At 43.8% G+C, this 16,625-nt stretch overlaps 1 protein-coding gene and 1 non-coding gene across 2 annotated transcripts in view; both read right to left on the bottom strand.

Annotated features, from left to right (window-relative positions):
• Positions 1–1,674, bottom strand: part of rasgef1ba (RasGEF domain family, member 1Ba) — a 50,331-nt gene extending 48,657 nt beyond the window's left edge. The window contains 3 exon segments of the mRNA XM_038791779.1: positions 1,498–1,595; positions 1,598–1,637; positions 1,639–1,674. Of these exon segments, the coding sequence (XP_038647707.1) occupies positions 1,498–1,595; positions 1,598–1,637; positions 1,639–1,674 (174 nt within the window).
• Positions 1,675–15,334: 13,660 nt separating this feature from the next.
• Positions 15,335–15,411, bottom strand: trnag-ucc. Its single transcript has one exon. It is a non-coding gene; the product is annotated as a tRNA-Gly (tRNA).
• Between the last annotated feature and the right edge of the window lie 1,214 nt (positions 15,412–16,625).

The raw sequence follows: 16,625 nt of genomic DNA, 5'->3' as shown, positions 1-16,625 counted from the left end.
CACCCCTGGGAGTATTGTAAACAGTTCTGATCCCCATACCTGAGGAAAGATGTACTTGCCATAGAGGGCGTGCAACGAAGGTTCACCAGACTGATTCCTGAGGTGACAGGAGGTTGAGGAAACTGGGTCTGTATTCTCTGGAATTTAGGTGAATGACAGATGATCATATTGAAATATACAAATTCTTACAGGGCTGGCCAAGGGAAGACGCAGGAAAGGACCTTCCCTTGACGGGAGGGTATAAAACCAGAGGACTCAGTCTCAAAATAATAGGTAGATCATTGAGCACCTAAGGTTAGATGGAATTCCTTCACTTAAAGGGTAATGATCTTTGTCATTCTCTCCCAGAGGGTTGCGGAGGCTCAGCCATTGATATACTCAAGACTCCGATCGATAGGTTTCTAGATATTAAAGATATCAAGGGATACGGGATTAGTGCGGGAAGATTGCATGGAGGTAGAAGATCAGCCATGATCTAATTGAATTGGGTAACAGGTCCGAGGGGCCGAATAACCTATGTCTGCTCCTATTTCCTTTGTTCCTCTATAATAACACTACAGTGCAACATTACGATTGAGTTATGAAAATTTATTTTGCATAACATGTTGTATAACAATGCAGTTAAAGTCACTCTCTCGGATTAGTAACAATGTCTAAATCACAGAAATTTGCATTTGCTGAGGCTGGCATTAAACATTTATGCTTTATGTGTATTAATAATACAGACATGCTGATTTGCAGACTTCACTCTGCGCTAATTAACATTTAGCTCACTGCAGGACACCAAAAGGCAAACTATCGGTGACTTCCTGATCACCTTTTGATGATCATGTAGAGGGGGCCAAATGGGATGTTTTGATGGAGCGCTGAGCTCTTCTGCATCTCTGCAGTAACCACTAAATTCTTAATCACCCTTGTTGTTTATGCACTCTTATTATTTTTTCCCCAGCATCGCCCCCCAGCAACCCAAATGCACAAAAAAATATTGAGCAAATAATGCTCAAAAGGAAATTGCTATTTCTCTCCAAATGAAATGCTTGCACAGCTGCCCAGAATCAAGAAGTAGAAAAGGCTAATAATTTCTCATAATAAAATTCAGAACTTTCCCATTAATCCTGTATGCTTTGCAGAAATGTTTAATAATATACAGAGGCAGAGACTTTTTCTATCCATTTTTACTTTGAGCTACAATGTGTAAGTGTGTTTTATACCTAAGGCCTATCCTTGAAATCAGAGTATTTTTCTGTGGGTGGGGGTGTACAGGCAAACCTCAATCAGTAAAGTTGTCTGCCATTTTTACTAAAGCTGCTCGCAGAGAAAGCAAAACACTCAGGATACATTGACCGCTTCACATCTTCTGCATTGATCAGTGCCAAATTACCTCCGTGCCACTGTGCCGATGTGAAGCTTTATCAATCGAATTGTCTGTTGGTGTACATTTTTATGCAAAACAATTTGTCTATGAATTATATACAGACACAGTTGAATTATACATACATCAGGATAGTAGTCCACTGTCGGCACAAGGTGTTGGATCAGTCCCTCCAGAGACCCTGACACAAGGTTGTTGTCATGGTAAAATAGACCTCCACAATCTCCTCTCTGGATGAGTACAGGTGTCGGCTGTAGCCACTGCTCGCTGAACATCGTTGCAAAGGTTGGTGTTTGTGGCATGCTTTCCTGCATTCCAGAAAAACACAGGGAGAAATAGGTTAGAAATCAATGCAGAGGTCAGATGTGTATTAGCAATGTTGCTGCTGAGCTGAGATTCCCATGAAATGAAGCCTGGTTCACATTTCCTGGCAGTTGACATCATCGCCATCATTCTCCTCTACAGTCCTGCCTCATTTCTCTGACTGAATTTATTTCTTCTGCGCTTGTCAGGACACTCCTTATTATGCCTTTGCTGACCACTGCATGTTATCTGTAAGTTACTCCTCGGGGGCTGGTTTAGCACAGGGCTAAATCGCTGACTTTGCAGGCAGACCAGGCAGGCCAGCAGCACGGTTCAATTCCCGTACCAGCCTCCCCGGACAGGCGCCGGAATGTGGCGACTAGGGCTTTGACAGTAACTTCATTTGAAGCCTACTCGTGACAATAACGATCTTCATTCATTTCTTTTACTGCCACTTCACACCCTTATCCTAGGAAGCGTCCTAAGAAACCCTCCTTCCCACTACGTCATGATGGATGGAACTTCAGAGTTATTTCCTCCCACTCCAATCTTGCACCCGCTCACATTGCTGCACAGGCCTCAGTCTTTGCTGATACCCACCAAGGTATCAACAAAGGTTCTTCTGGCCCTTTACTGCCCAGCCATCTCTTGTGGACTACATGAGCAGTGCTCTGCTGCAGCACTGTTAGGCGACTGAATGGAGGGGCAATGTCAGGTTTCTCAAGAAACCTGACAGGTAACCACTTAGCATAAGGTATGAACTCTGTCTGACCCAGGAACTCCTGGGTTGGGGTTCCAGTGGTGATGAGAGAGTCACATAGAAATTCCACCATAAAGTGGGCAATTCTGTTCATTGTCTCAACCTTCTCTCCGGGTGAAACAGCTTTGTATAGCAGAAACTGTCGACGTGCACTGAATGTCAATCAAATCCACTGTGTCGTGTCAGGATAAGAAGTCGACAGCCTGCCACCCAACTACGCTCCCTCCCCAATTTTCACTTGTTTCCTTATTTAAATCACCTAACCTTGCCAACAGACCACATTCCCCAGAATATTTACTTCTGTTAATCAAAGTAAAATGTTGAGAATACCTAATATAGCCAGATATTATAAATACATGAAATAACAGTAAAAATGTGACAGCGACTGATCATCAGCCATGCATATTGGGCAAGATTTCAGCTCATTCAAAATTTAACAATATGCACAAGGTTAAAAGCATTATCTTCACAGTGAAAAATTCCTACCCTGGTTTGAAGTGTACTTGACTGTCATTCCAAGGCGTAGTATACTTAAAATGTGGCATATTTATAGGAAATGCAGTTTACTACACATCACACCTTATACGATGCATTGTAAAGCCTGTCGGCCTTTTAAATGCATTTTCAAACATCTCAACAAAATCATTGATAAATCTAAAGATCATGGATGAATTGGCCACGCTGTTGCAAATCTTTCAAAGGTAATTTGTCTTAAACACTGTGTTCCTGTCACATTCCTGTCAGTTTGAACCTAACTTCAAAACCATCATTTCCTCTCTACAGTGCATTGCCACACCAGCAGATGTCACCACAGGAGTAGTTGTGTACAGGTAAACGTCTCTTCTCCAATGAGTATAAGTAACAAGTAAGTCACCAGGGTCCTAGATGACCATAGGCTGCTTTGCCCTTTGATGGGGAGAGCTGACTGGTGGTGACTTAACCTGAGGATCAATCACCACACCTCAGATGAGAGGCAAGGTTGAGAATACGGGACTTTCATGGATAAGCTCAGCCGGTAGGGGAACAGAACATCCACAATGCACCAGCCCCCCTGACACCAACACCCTGCCACATCCCGCCTTCCCCATTTTATCCCCCTTAGCCCCCGCCCACCGTCCCTCGCTGACTCCTCAATCTTCTTTCAAGAAATCGATAAACGGTTTCCACCTCGGGGTGAACCCCTCTGCCGACCCTTGCGGAGTGAACCTAACCTTCTCCAACCTCAAGAATTTTGCCAAACCACTCACCCACACTCCCGCTTTCGGCAGCTCCGAGTCCCACCACCCCAGCAAATTCATCTGCGGGCTATCAGGGAGGCAAAGGCCAAAACGTCAGCCTCTTTCACCCCCGGGTCTTCCGAATATCGGCTCCTCTGGACTCGGAACTACTTCCACACCCAGCACCTTGGACATCATGTCCGAGAACCCCTGCCAGAACCCCCTCAGTCTTGGACTCGCCCAGAACATGTGGATGTGATTTGTGGGCTCCCCCCCCCCCCCCCCCCCCGGCAACTGCCCGCATCTATCCTCTACCCCCGCAAAGAATCTACTCATCCTCGCCACCGTCATATAGGCCATATGCACCACCTTAAACTGGATGAGGCTTAACTTTGCACACGACGAGGACGTGTTATCCTCCGCAACGCCTCTGAGATGGGATCAGAATCAATAAGAAAGATTGGGGGAACTTTTAGCTTTGGAAGGAGAGCTGACCTCCAGAGTTTATTGAGGTAGAAAACAAAACGAAAGCACAATTCCAAAACATATCTTTTAATTAAATCACAAGAGTGGAAAACTGGGACACAGAGTCGGAGTGGTAAAGGGCACGTTTATGATGATTATCAGGAAGTACTACTTCAAACAAAGGAGATTCATACATAGAATGGACACTCAGCTAAACTAGTGGAGGTGACCGAATCTCCCAAGACCTAACCGGATGCTGCAATGGGTAGGATTTAGGATTTTTTTCTAGATGAGTAAATGAAGAAGGATATTCCACATCCACAATTATCTTTTCAACTTGATCAAGGAGAGTTTGGGGCTGGGAGAATACTGTTTGTCTGACCTTGTCAGTCATCGTGAATGAAACAGATGGCCCAGTAAGACCACTGGAACAGAATATCAGATGGTAAATTTAGCAGGTATAATCAGACCACCTTTCGATTCCTAAAATTTATTACAACATGAAAAAACAATGAAGAACTGGGCTGTGATTAAGTAAAGTTTTGTGAACCAGACTGGAATGGGTTTGAAATGGCACAATCTTTCTTCATTTTGTATTTCCTGATAGGTGGAATCCTGGTGAATCCATATTGGGAAGTGAACAAACCATATCCTCACTAAAGTCCTGGGTGAAAACCGGAGAAGGTCTGGAATGGACACGCAGATTGCAACATGGTTCATGGTAATGCAGGCAGCATGCAAACCTGGTGCAGCTTAAACATTTAAATGATAGTAGCATGCAGCTCATCACTAAGTTCGCGCGAAGCTCGCACCACATCGAGCTAACCTGCATTATTTAAAGGCAGACTGCAATTCTTAAAGGGGGATGCATTTTAGTTAGACAGCGATCTTTATGCAGGAGGTGGAATAGAAATAATGCAAAAGGCCAGAGCCTATGAGGCTGTCAGCATTCTGGATTAGCGTCGACCAGAAGTATCCAATGCTGAGTAAAATAAGCATTTTGTTGCTACAGTCCTTCACAACGGCCCACATGTGCAAGGTTGGATTTCCCATCCTCATAAAGATGATGAATGCACAAAGGAACTGGCTGAACTCTACACCTGACATGCACATTGCCCTCTCCTCCTGTGAACACAATTAAAGTGAGATCGTGAGGATCAATCAGGCTCCCTTTTCGCAGTAAAAGGTAAGCAAACATTGCCTGTGTCACGAGGATCGGTCGGCGTGGGTTGTAAAGGTCGTCCGGTTGGCAGAAATGGGCCCGGGAAAAAAAGTTTGAAAAACACTGTTATTACAAGTAGTCAGTTTATGTCGCTGTTGGGGAAAGTTCAGAAACAATAAGCCAGGAGAAAATTAACAACCGCTTTGCTAAGCATGGACTAATAGTGGAGATCGAGCACAGGTTTGTTAAGGGCAATTTTGTTTCACTAACATCACTGAGTTGTTTGATGACATAACAGAGGATGGATGAGGGTGATGCAATTGATGTTGGTGTACAAACTTTCAAAAGGCTTTTGATTAAGTGCCACAAATTCAGCTATTTAGTGAAATTTTTTTTTTTTTATAAATTTAGAATATCCAATTAATGTTTTCCAATTAAGGGGCAATTTAACGTGGCCAATCCACCTAACCTGCACATCTTTGGGTTGCGGGGGTGAAACCCACGCAGACACGGGGAGAATGTGCAAACTCCTCCGAGACAGTGATCCAGGGCCGGGATTCGAACCCGGGTCCTCAGCGCCGTAGGCAGCAATGCTAACCACTGTGCCACTGTGCCACCGTGCCGCCCCTATTAGTGAAATTGAAGCAATTGGGATAAAAGGAGAAACAGCAGCATGGATAGAAAATTAGCCAAGGAGACAGAGGGCGTGGTCAATGATTCTTTTTTGGACAGGGATAGAGTCATGACTCCAGGATTCAGTACTAAGTTTACTGCTGTTTTTCATAATTACTGAGTTGGACTTGGGGATACAATGTTGAAACATTCAGATGGCACAGAACCTGGAAGTGTAGTAAACAGTGAAAAAGATGGTGGTAATCTTCAAGAGAACATAGACAGCCTGATCGAATGGGCAGACACATGGAAGATGAAATTCAGTGCTATTAATTCTTCAATTAAGGAGAGACTGGGGGTGTTCGTGCAAAAAGCTGTGACAAAGCATGTTTTAAAGCATTTGGGATCCCGCACTTTATTGAGGCACAGAGTACAAAGCACAGCAAGTTTTGCTAAATCTAAATAAAACACTAGTCCAGCCCCAGCTGAAGTACTGTGTTCAGTGCTGGGCACAGCACTGTAGATAGTACTTTGGGAAGAATACGGAAGAGATTTACAGGACTAGTTCTAGGGATGAGAGGTAACAGTTACAGTTAGGGGCTGGTGTAGCACAGTGGGCTAAATAGCTGGCTTGCAAACTGTAGTGACATGTATGACAGATTGATAGAAAGGGCTGACACCGTACTGGATGCAACTAGAAAGAAATGGGAGGAGGACCTGGGGATGGAGATAGAGTGGGGTCTCTGGAGCGAAGCATTGCATAGGATCAACTCCACCTCCACGTGTGCAAGGCTCAGCGTGACGCAGCTAAACGTGGTACAAAGAGCCCACTTAACAAGAACCCATATGACTAGGTTCTTCCCGGTGCCAAGGAGGCAATGTCCAAAGTGGTAGGGATGAGGGTGGAGCCATGCCCGAAAGTGGCGGTCTTCGGGGTTTCGGACCAGCCAGATCTATTCTTAGGGAGGAGGGTGGACGCCCTTGCCTTTGCCTCCCTGATCACCCGCCGTAGAATCCTGTTTGGCTGCCGGTCAGCAACACCACCCAAAGCTGCAGACTGGCTGTCCGACCTCTCGGAATCTCTCCAAATGGAGAAAATCAAATTCGCCATCCGAGGGTCAGAAGACGGCTTCCACAGAACGTGGGAGCCATTCACGGAATTGTTCCGGGACCTGTTTGTGGCCAACGAGCATGCGGAAGAATAGCCAGGTAGCCAAGAATCAGGGGAAAGTCGACAATCACTTGTCAAGAGGAAGAAGGAGGCTTATGTGAAGATGAGACGTGATGGTTCAGTTGGGTCGCTTGAGAGTTACAGGTTAGCTAGGAAGGCTCTAAAGAGAGAGCTAAGAAGAGCCAAGCGAGGACATGAGAAGTCTTTGGCAGGTAGGATCAAGGATAACCCTAAAGCTTTCTATAGATATGTCAGGAATAAAAGAATGACTAAGGTAAGAGTAGGGCCAGTCAAGGACAGTAGTGGGAAGTTGTGCATAGAGTCCGAGCAGATAGGAGAGGTGCTAAATGAGTATTTTTCGTCAGTATTCACACAGGAAAAAGACAAATTGTCGAGGAGAATACTGAGATTCAGGCTACTAGACTAGAAGGGCTTGAGGTTCACAAGGAGGAGGTGTTAGCGATTCTGGAAGTGTGAAAATAGTTAAGTCCCCTGGGCCAGATGGGATTTATCCTAGGATTCTCTGGGAAGCTAGGGAGGAGATTGCTGAGCCTTTGGCTTTGATCTTTAAGTCATCTTTGTCTACAGGAATAGTGCCAGAGGACTGGAGGATAGCAAATGTTGTCCCCTTGTACAAGAAGGGGAGTAGAGATAACCCCGGTAACTATAGGCCAGTGAGCCTTACTTCTGTTGTGGGAAACGTCTTGGAAAGGTTTATAAGAGATAGGATGTATAATCATCTGGAAAGGAATAATTTGATTAGAGATAGTCAACATGGTTTTGTGAAGGGTAGGTCGTGCCTCACAAACCTCATTGAGTTCTTCGAGAAGGTGACCAAACAGGTGGATGAGGGTAAAGCAGTTGCTGTGGTGTATATGGATTTCAGTAAAGCGTTTGATAAGGTTCCCCACGGTAGGCTATTGCAGAAAATACAGAGGCATGGGATTCAGGGTGATTTAGCAGTTTGGATCAGAAATTGGCTAGCTGATAGAAGACAAAGAGTGATGGTTGATGGGAAATGCTCTGTATGGTGTCCAGTTACTAGTGGTGTGCCACAAGGATCTGTTTTGGGGCCGTTGCTGTTTGTCATTTTTATAAATGACCTGGAGGAGGGCGTAGAAGGATGGGTGAGTAAATTTGTAGATGACACTAAAGTCGGTGGAGTTGTGGACAGTGCAGAAGGATGTTACAAGTTACAGAGGGACATAGATAAGCTGCAGAGCTGGGCTGACAGGTGGCAAATGGAGTTTAATGCAGAAAAGTGTGAGGTGATTCATTTTGGAAGGAATAACAGAAAGGCAGAGTACTGGGCTAATGGTAAGATTCTTGGTAGTGTGGACGAACAGAGAGATCTCGGTGTCCATGTCCATAGATCCCTGAAAGTTGCCACCAAGGTTGAGAGGGTTGTTAAGAAGGCGTACGATGTGTTAGCTTTTATTGGTAGAGGAATTGAGTTTCGGAGCCATGAAGTCATGTTGCAGTTGTACAAAACTCTGGTGCGGCCGCAGTTGGAGTATTGTGTGCAGTTCTGGTCGCCACATTATAGGAAGGATGTGGAAGCATTGGAAAGGGTACAGAGGAGATTTACCAGGATGTTGCCTGGTATGGAGGGAAGGTCTTATGAGGAAAGGCTGATGGACTTGTGGCTGTTTTCGTTAGAGAGAAGAAGGTTAAGAGGTGACTTAATTGAGGCATACAAGATGATCAGAGGATTAGATAGGGTGGACAGTGAGTGCCTTTTTCCTCGGATAGTGATGGTGATGGTGAGGGGACATAGCTTTAAATTGAGGGGAGCTAGATATAGGACAGATGTCAGAGGTAGGTTCTTTACTCAGAGAGTAGTAAGGGCGTGGAATGCCCTGCCTGCAACAGTAGTGGACTCACCAACACTAAACGCATTCAAATGGTCATTGGATAGACATATGGACGATAAGGGAATAGTGTAGAGGGACTTTAGAGGGGTTTCACAGGACGGCGCAACATCGTGGGCCGAAGGGCCTGTGCTGCGCTGTATTGTTCTAAAGCATGAAAGGGAGAGATAGACCGGGGGGGGGGGGAGGAGGGAAGAGACAGGGAACAAGAGAGGAGAACCAGGCAGGGGGGGAGGCAGGGAAATGAGAGCCGGAAGGAAGGCACGGGATACAATAATGAACATGGCATCTCCAGGAGCAGGAAACGAGGAGAATAAAGACGCAAGACGGGAGGAATGGCAGAAGCGGAGGTGAGCACGAGACGGCAGCGGTATCCATCCAGGAGAAGCAAGCGATAACACCAACACCAAACCCATTTGAGTATTGGGGCCTCACGGTAGCATGGTGGTTAGCATCAATGCTTCACAGCTCCAGGGTCCCAGGTTCGATTCCCGGCTGGGTCACTGTCTGTGTGGAGTCTGCACGTCCTCCCCGTGTGCGCGTGGGTTTCCTCCGGTTCTCCGGTTTCCTCCCACAGTCCAAAGATGTGCGGGTTAGGTGGATTGGCCATGCTAAATTGCCCGTAGTGTAAAGGATAATGGGGGGATTGTTGGGTTACGGGTATACAGGTTACGTGGGTTTAAGTGGGGTGATCATTGTTCGGCACAACATCGAGGGCCGAAGGGCCTGTTCTGTGCTGTACTGTTCTATTGCCCACTGTAATAGTTTCTCCGGCATCCAAATGTATACTTACCTCCCCAGACTCCACCCCCCCCCCCCACCCCCCCACCAACAGTCACCCACTTATGTTTTTTGCCAGGTGTACAGAGTTGCTGATGTTGAGCTGGTGCCAATACCCTATCAGTTATTCTATTTTATTTTTTATTGTATTTTTTTTATTATTTACTATTTTCTTTTCTTTGGTATGTTTGGGTGTGCCCTTCTCTTCTATATATGTGTATATATATGTGTCTCTTATCCTGTGTACATAACGGTAAATATACTTTGTTCAAAATTCCAATAAAAAACATTTATAAATAGCTGGCTTGCAATGCAGAACAATGCCAGCAGCGCGGGTTCAATTCCCGTACCGGCCTCCCTGAACAGGCGCCGGACTGTGATGACTAGGAGTTTGTCACAGTAATTTCACTGAAGCCTACTTGTGACACTAAGCGATTATTATTATTATTTCATGGATAGACTGAAGAAACTGGGGGATATTCTACTTAGGGAAGGCTAAGGGTAGATTTGATAAGTGTTTAAAACTATAAAGGGTTTAGATAGAATAATAAAGCAAAACCGTTCTCATGACTGAAAGGTCGATAATCAAAGGGCAGAAAGTTGAACTAAATGACGAAAGAACCAGATGCAAGGAAAAACATTTTTACAATATTAATAATTTTTATTATTATCACAGTAGGCTTACATTAACACTGCAATGAAGTTACTGTGAAAATCCCCTAGTCGCCACATTCCGGCGCCTGTTCGGGTACACAGAGGGAGAACTCAGAATGTCCAAATTACCTAACAAGCACGTCTTTCGGGACTTTTGGGAGGAAAATGGATCACTCGAAGGAAACCCACACAGGCACAGGGAGACCGTGCAGTCTCCGCACAGATAGTGACCCAAGCCGGGAATCGAACCTGGGACCCTGGCGCTGAGAAGCAACAGTGCTACCCACTGTGCTACCGTGCCGCCCTTACAGCGCATGGTTAGAATTTGGAAATTAGCAGGGAAATGGGTGAGGAAGTGTAACTAACTGGATTGCTCTTCGACTGAGCCAGTGCAGATTTGATGGAACTGAACGGTCTATGTGCTGCACCATTTTATGAATCTATCAATATTCGTTTGAGTTTCTTTGGTCTACTAAGGAATTAACTGTACCTGCTATTTTGATATCACTGGCAAATTTAAACACCATTCTCTCTCGGCTTATATTCAAATTATTGATATACACAACAAACAGAATTGTCCACAGACCTGGATTTTGTGTGACGCCACTACCCACTTCAAAGCACTCTGAAAAGCTACTGTATATCTTTACTCTCCGTTTTTTCTCTTCTTACCAATTTTAAATCAGTTTGCTTTCCTCCCCAAGCTTTTTACCCTTTAATCTTCTCTCATAATCTCCCTTGTGTTACCTTAACAAAGGTTTGAACTAAGGTCCAGCTCATGACATACACTTTATTTCCTCCATCCATCATGACTACTATATCCTCAGCCAATGATATAAGATTTATGTCGTAACAATATGTAGTAATATGTAGTAACTTGGTGGCACAGTGGTGGAACTGCTGCCTCACAGCGCCAGGGACCCAGGTTTTATTCCAGCCGTGGGTGACTGCCTGTGTGAAGTTAGCACATTCTCCCCGTGTCTGCATGGGTTTCTTACAGGTGTTCCAGTTCCCTCCACAGACTAAAGATGTGCAGGTTAGATGGATTGTCCATGCTAATTTGCCCCTTAATGTCCAAAGATGTGTAGTTTAGGTTAGGTTACAGGGATAAGGTGTGGTAAGGAGGCCTGGGTGGGGTTCTCTTTCAGAGGGTCAGCACAGATTCAAAGGGGCCGAATGGCTGCTTTTTGCACTGTAGGGATCCTATAGATTATATGATTTGTCATGCATTCCTATTGAAGTCCATGCCAGATCCTCATAACTATTTATTCTTTCTCTAGCTAAGTGATAATTTCATTCCTTTTAAAAGCACCTGCCACAGATGTTAAACTAAATGGACTCCATAATTACCTCTATTACCTTATCTCTGTCTCATTTTAAAAAATGGATACTAATTGTAACTCTGGAATTAATACAGCTCTGAACTATAATTGCTAGGACCTGAACAACACCTTCCCTCACCAAAATCAGGATATGATATATCATGTTGGGCTTCAGTGCTTATCTTGCTTAAACCTAACTAATTTATTTAAAATTGGCTGATACATTTCATATATCACAACAGTGAATATTCTTCAAAACTACTTCGTTTGTGGTGTAAAGAACATTGAGACATCCAGTGGTCATGAAAACTGCTATATAAATACAATTCTCTTTGGTTGTAAAAGGCTCCAGTTATCCCTTGTCTACTTCAATATTCTCTTTATTATGTATTCTCATTCTTACCAATATTGGTAAGATTCTCGTGTTTATTTAATCCTTCCTAAAACAGCTAATTACGTTTGTCTTCCTTTCTTCTGCAAATCTTATGCCAGATTTCTTTTGCGGTAATCTTATTAGGCGTGGGTTTTCCTATAAGTAATCTCCCCAGTTTATTTCCCAAATTCTGTGCATTGCAAATCAGGTTTTTTGTAACATTTTCTTCTGCCTCTTTTGAAAGCTACTCACTCATTTTCCAAGCATTTCACTGTCTAAACAAGTCCTTACCTTGACATCAGCCTTTCTCTGTTGATAATGATTCCATTCTTTAACTCCATAGCAGTGATTTTAGCTCTCTTTTATCAGTAGGAACAAAGCAGGGCAGCAGTTAAGTGAATTGGTTGCATTTCTCAACCCCGATCTTTGATTTTAATGTTGCTGGTTTAAGACAACAAATGAGGCTCTTGCTCCACTCCAGCAGAGTCATTACTAAATGCAAATGTACAATTTTAATTAGCTCCTAAGTGGGGTACTTGCTGGGCTTCTGCCTCACATTATCTCACAGAATTGCCATGAAGAGGGGTGGCACAATGGTTAACACTATTGCCTCTCGGGCGCTGAGGACCTGGGTTCGATTCTATCCCCGGATCACTGTCCATGTGGAGTTTGCACATTCTCCCCTTGTCTGTGTGGGTTTCACAATCCTAAAATATGCAGATTAGGTGGATTGGCTATGCTAAATTGCCCCTTAACGGGAATTTTTTTTAAAGTATTGCTGTAAACTATTGTTTGGAGTTTAAAATCATCCCTTATATCTCCCTTGATAAATCAGTTTTTGCAAGAGTCGTACCTCAACAAAATTTCCCTTCGCTATTAGCTGACTTCTGGGTCAGATAAGAACCATTCCACAAAGATGTCAAAAGGTGAAATAGAGAAGTGATGAAATATTCAAACTAGGAAATGGGGGAAGGTACTGGGAAAATAAATCCAACCAGGGTTAGCTCATAGTGAAGGCAGAATTAGATGAGGCAACAAAGCAACAGGGATTGTTGGGTCCACACTACTAGGTTTATGTCAGTCTCTCTAACTATTGATTTCCCTATTACTAATAAGTGTCTAATCTCCACCACCCAACTCTCCAATGCTTATGCTAATCCTGTCCAAAGTTCTTATTTTCCCATAAGAAGACAAAGGAATTTGAGAGCATAAATTAGTCTGGGTGCACAATTCTAACCTTTCTTTCACATATTTCCCATCCCATGGATAGTAATCCATCTTTTCTCCTCCACAACCTGTTTTCTAAATCTCAGTGCTGTGACTCCCCTCCTAAACTCTTGCTCCAAAAACTGCTGTTTCTACCTGATGTTCATTAATGTCCTTTGGGGAAGGAAATCTGGCATCCTTACTTAGTCTGGCCTACAGGGGCAGCACGGTAGCATTGTGGATAGCGCAATTGCTTCACAGCTCCAGGGTCCCAGGTTCGATTCCTGCTTGGGTCACTGTCTGTGCGGAGTCTGCACATCCTCCCCGTGTGTGCGTGGGTTTACTCCGGGTGCTCCGGTTTCCTCCCACAGTCCAAAGATGTGCAGGTTAGGTGGATTGGCCATGATAAATTGCCCTTAGTGTCCAAAATTGCCCTTAGTGTTGGGTGGGGTTACTGGGTTATGGGGATAGGGTGGAGGTGTTGACCTTGAGTAGGGTGCTCTTTCAAAGAGCCGGTGCAGACTCGATGGGCCGAATAGCCTCCTTCTGCACTGTAAATTCTACGAAATGTGACCCCAGACCCACGGCAATGTGGTTGACTCTTAATGCCCACAGTGATGGACAATAAATGCTGGCTGTGCCAGCGACGCCCATATCAAGTTCGGAGATTTTGAGCTGAAGAAATATGATTTGATAACACTTCCCTCAGACAAGCTATTAACTCAAGTGATTTAAAAAAGTAAAGGTGTGAACATATTTGGCATTCTTCTATTTGTCTTTTATAATAACATTACTTCAAATTACCAAAATAGGGCACAGATTGCTCTGTTAAGAATTATTTCAATACAGTGCTATACGTTGAGCTGTATAATCAAAACTTATCTATATGTCTATAAATGGAAGCTAGCTATTAATTGTATGGTCAATGACAGTTCTGTGGTGCACACAATACATGGCACAAATCCACCCAGATAACGTGAAGAGTTCAACTATTCACTGTTTCTAATTTTGGTTCATCCCAGTATCAGCATCGGTGCACCATGCTACTTATTTTACCCAAAGCAATATTTTTACAATAGTTCCTTGAAAAATCTATCAACTGGTATTTGAGCCACATTATTCTAATAATGACTGCCAGTGTATTAGTATCAGTATCATCAACAGTAACTGTCTCCTAATAGAGGCCTTTATATTTTCAATTCAGTTTATAAGCTTTTAGATGGGATTCTTCAGGAGATTGTGGTGTGATACATCTTCCAATCTGGCCTCACAACAATTGTATTCAGTTCAGTACGAGGCAGAGGGTTACAGAAATAAATGATAATAGCACAAAATTACATCCCTACTGAGACAGAAATAGAGAAGTAAAAGAGAGTGCATTTCAATCAACTGCAGACCCAATTAATCCTTTTCATAATGCCACTAAAATTTACATCCAAATGAAGGAGGTGTCTGCTGATGCTAAGTCGCATTGCCAACATTCACATTTGCCTTATCTTGCACTGAACTTTTTATAGCAATAGACACAAAGTGCAAATATAACTTATACTAAAATATCATACAACATCAAAACAGATTGGTAGACAAATATAAATGAATTTCAAAAGAAAATAGAATTTACAGTACAGAAGGAGGCTATTCAGCCCAGTGCGTCTGCACCGGCTCTTGGAAAGAGCACCCTACCCAACCCTACACCTCCACCCTATCCCCATAACCCAGTAACCCCACCCAACACCGAGGGCAATTTTGGACACTAAGGGCAATTTATCATGGCCAGTCCACCTAACCTGCACATCTTTGGACTGAGGGAGGAAACCGGAGCACCCGGAGGAAACCCACGCCGCCACGGGGAGAACATGTAGACTCCGCACAGGCAGTGACCCAAGCCGGGAATCGAACCTGGGACCCTGGGGCTGTGAAGCAATTGTGCTAACCACTGTGCATCCCCTAAACAAAAAGTCCTTATTTCATTCCCCGCTGTACTTGCGCAGAAATTATGAGTGAGAAACTGTTTTTCTTCCTCAGTTTGAAACTCATGAAGTGGCGCAAACATTTCCAACCAACTTTGTATTCCGATGGTCGGGAATCGAACCCGGGTCAACTGCTTGGAAGGCAGCTATACTCACCACTATACCACCATCACTCACAAATATATGGTGGAAATATATTGGATTTCACAATGCAAGCTTGGCAAAAAGCCAAAAATAAATGAGTTTGCGTCTTCAATGAACTAAACGATTATTGCATGAAATGGTAGCACAGTAGTTAGTGTGGTGATATGCATCACTGTAAATACACAAGGGGTTAATGTAAATACATGTAGACTAGCTAGACACTAGAGGGTGCATCAGAGACATGACACACAGACACTCAACCAATAGGTCAGTTAGATAGGACACAACCAATGGGCATTCACGATACACACAGAGGTGACACCACCACAGGAGGGCATTACACCAACCCATATAAAAAGGACACAGCACACATGATCTTCTTCTTTCCAGTGGAGACACTCAGTGAGTACAGACACAGGGTTGATTCAACATCACAGCCACCACGTGGATTGTAGCAGACTGGTTCGTCCATCTGAGTAGCTATAGAAGGATTAACAGTAGTGGCGAACCCATAGGAGAATTGTAAATAGTTCAATAAACGTGTTGAAGTTATCTCCACGTCTGAACCTTCCTTTGTCAAAGTGCCCATCAAGGAAGCCCCTTATGCTACACCAAGAGCATAACAAGACAGTTAGCACTGTTACTTCACAGCGCCAGGGTCCCAGATTTGAATTCCGCCTTGGGTCACTGTACGGAGTCTGCACGTTCTCCCTATGTTTGCGTGGGTTTGCCCCGGGTGCTCCGGTTTCCTCCCACAAGTCCTGAAAAGAAGTGCTGTTAGGTAATTTGGACATTCTGAATTCTCCCTCTGTGTACCCAAACAGGCGCCGGAGTGTGATGACTAGGGGCTTTTCACAGTATCTTCATTGCAGTGTAAATGTAAGCCTACTTGTGACAATAAAAATTATTAAAATTAAATTATTAAAATATCTAAAAGTATTATGGCTGCACAAAATTTAAAATGCAGTCTTTTGGACCCGACTATTCTACCCATGCTAGCTTACATCAGTAAACTGTAAAAAAATTTCCAAAGTTGAATCCAATGTTTTTCATGCAGTTGAGTAACCAGCAGATGTAGGGTGAGAGATTTGTTCATGTAACATTGCTTTTCTTTTACACAGGCTTACATTGATTGGCCTGAACAAGTAATACTTCAGGGCACTATCATCCTCTGGGGAACTGTAGTGGCGCTAAGCAAATCTATTTCTCCCCTGTATTTTTCATTGTTGAAGGAGCTATAGTC

The sequence above is a fragment of the Scyliorhinus canicula genome, chromosome 3 (genome assembly GCF_902713615.1).
Source record: "Scyliorhinus canicula chromosome 3, sScyCan1.1, whole genome shotgun sequence".
In the NCBI taxonomy this organism is placed as follows: domain Eukaryota; kingdom Metazoa; phylum Chordata; class Chondrichthyes; order Carcharhiniformes; family Scyliorhinidae; genus Scyliorhinus; species Scyliorhinus canicula.
Note: the sequence above shows the minus strand (reverse complement) of the source record. Positions and strands in the feature narration are given on the sequence as shown.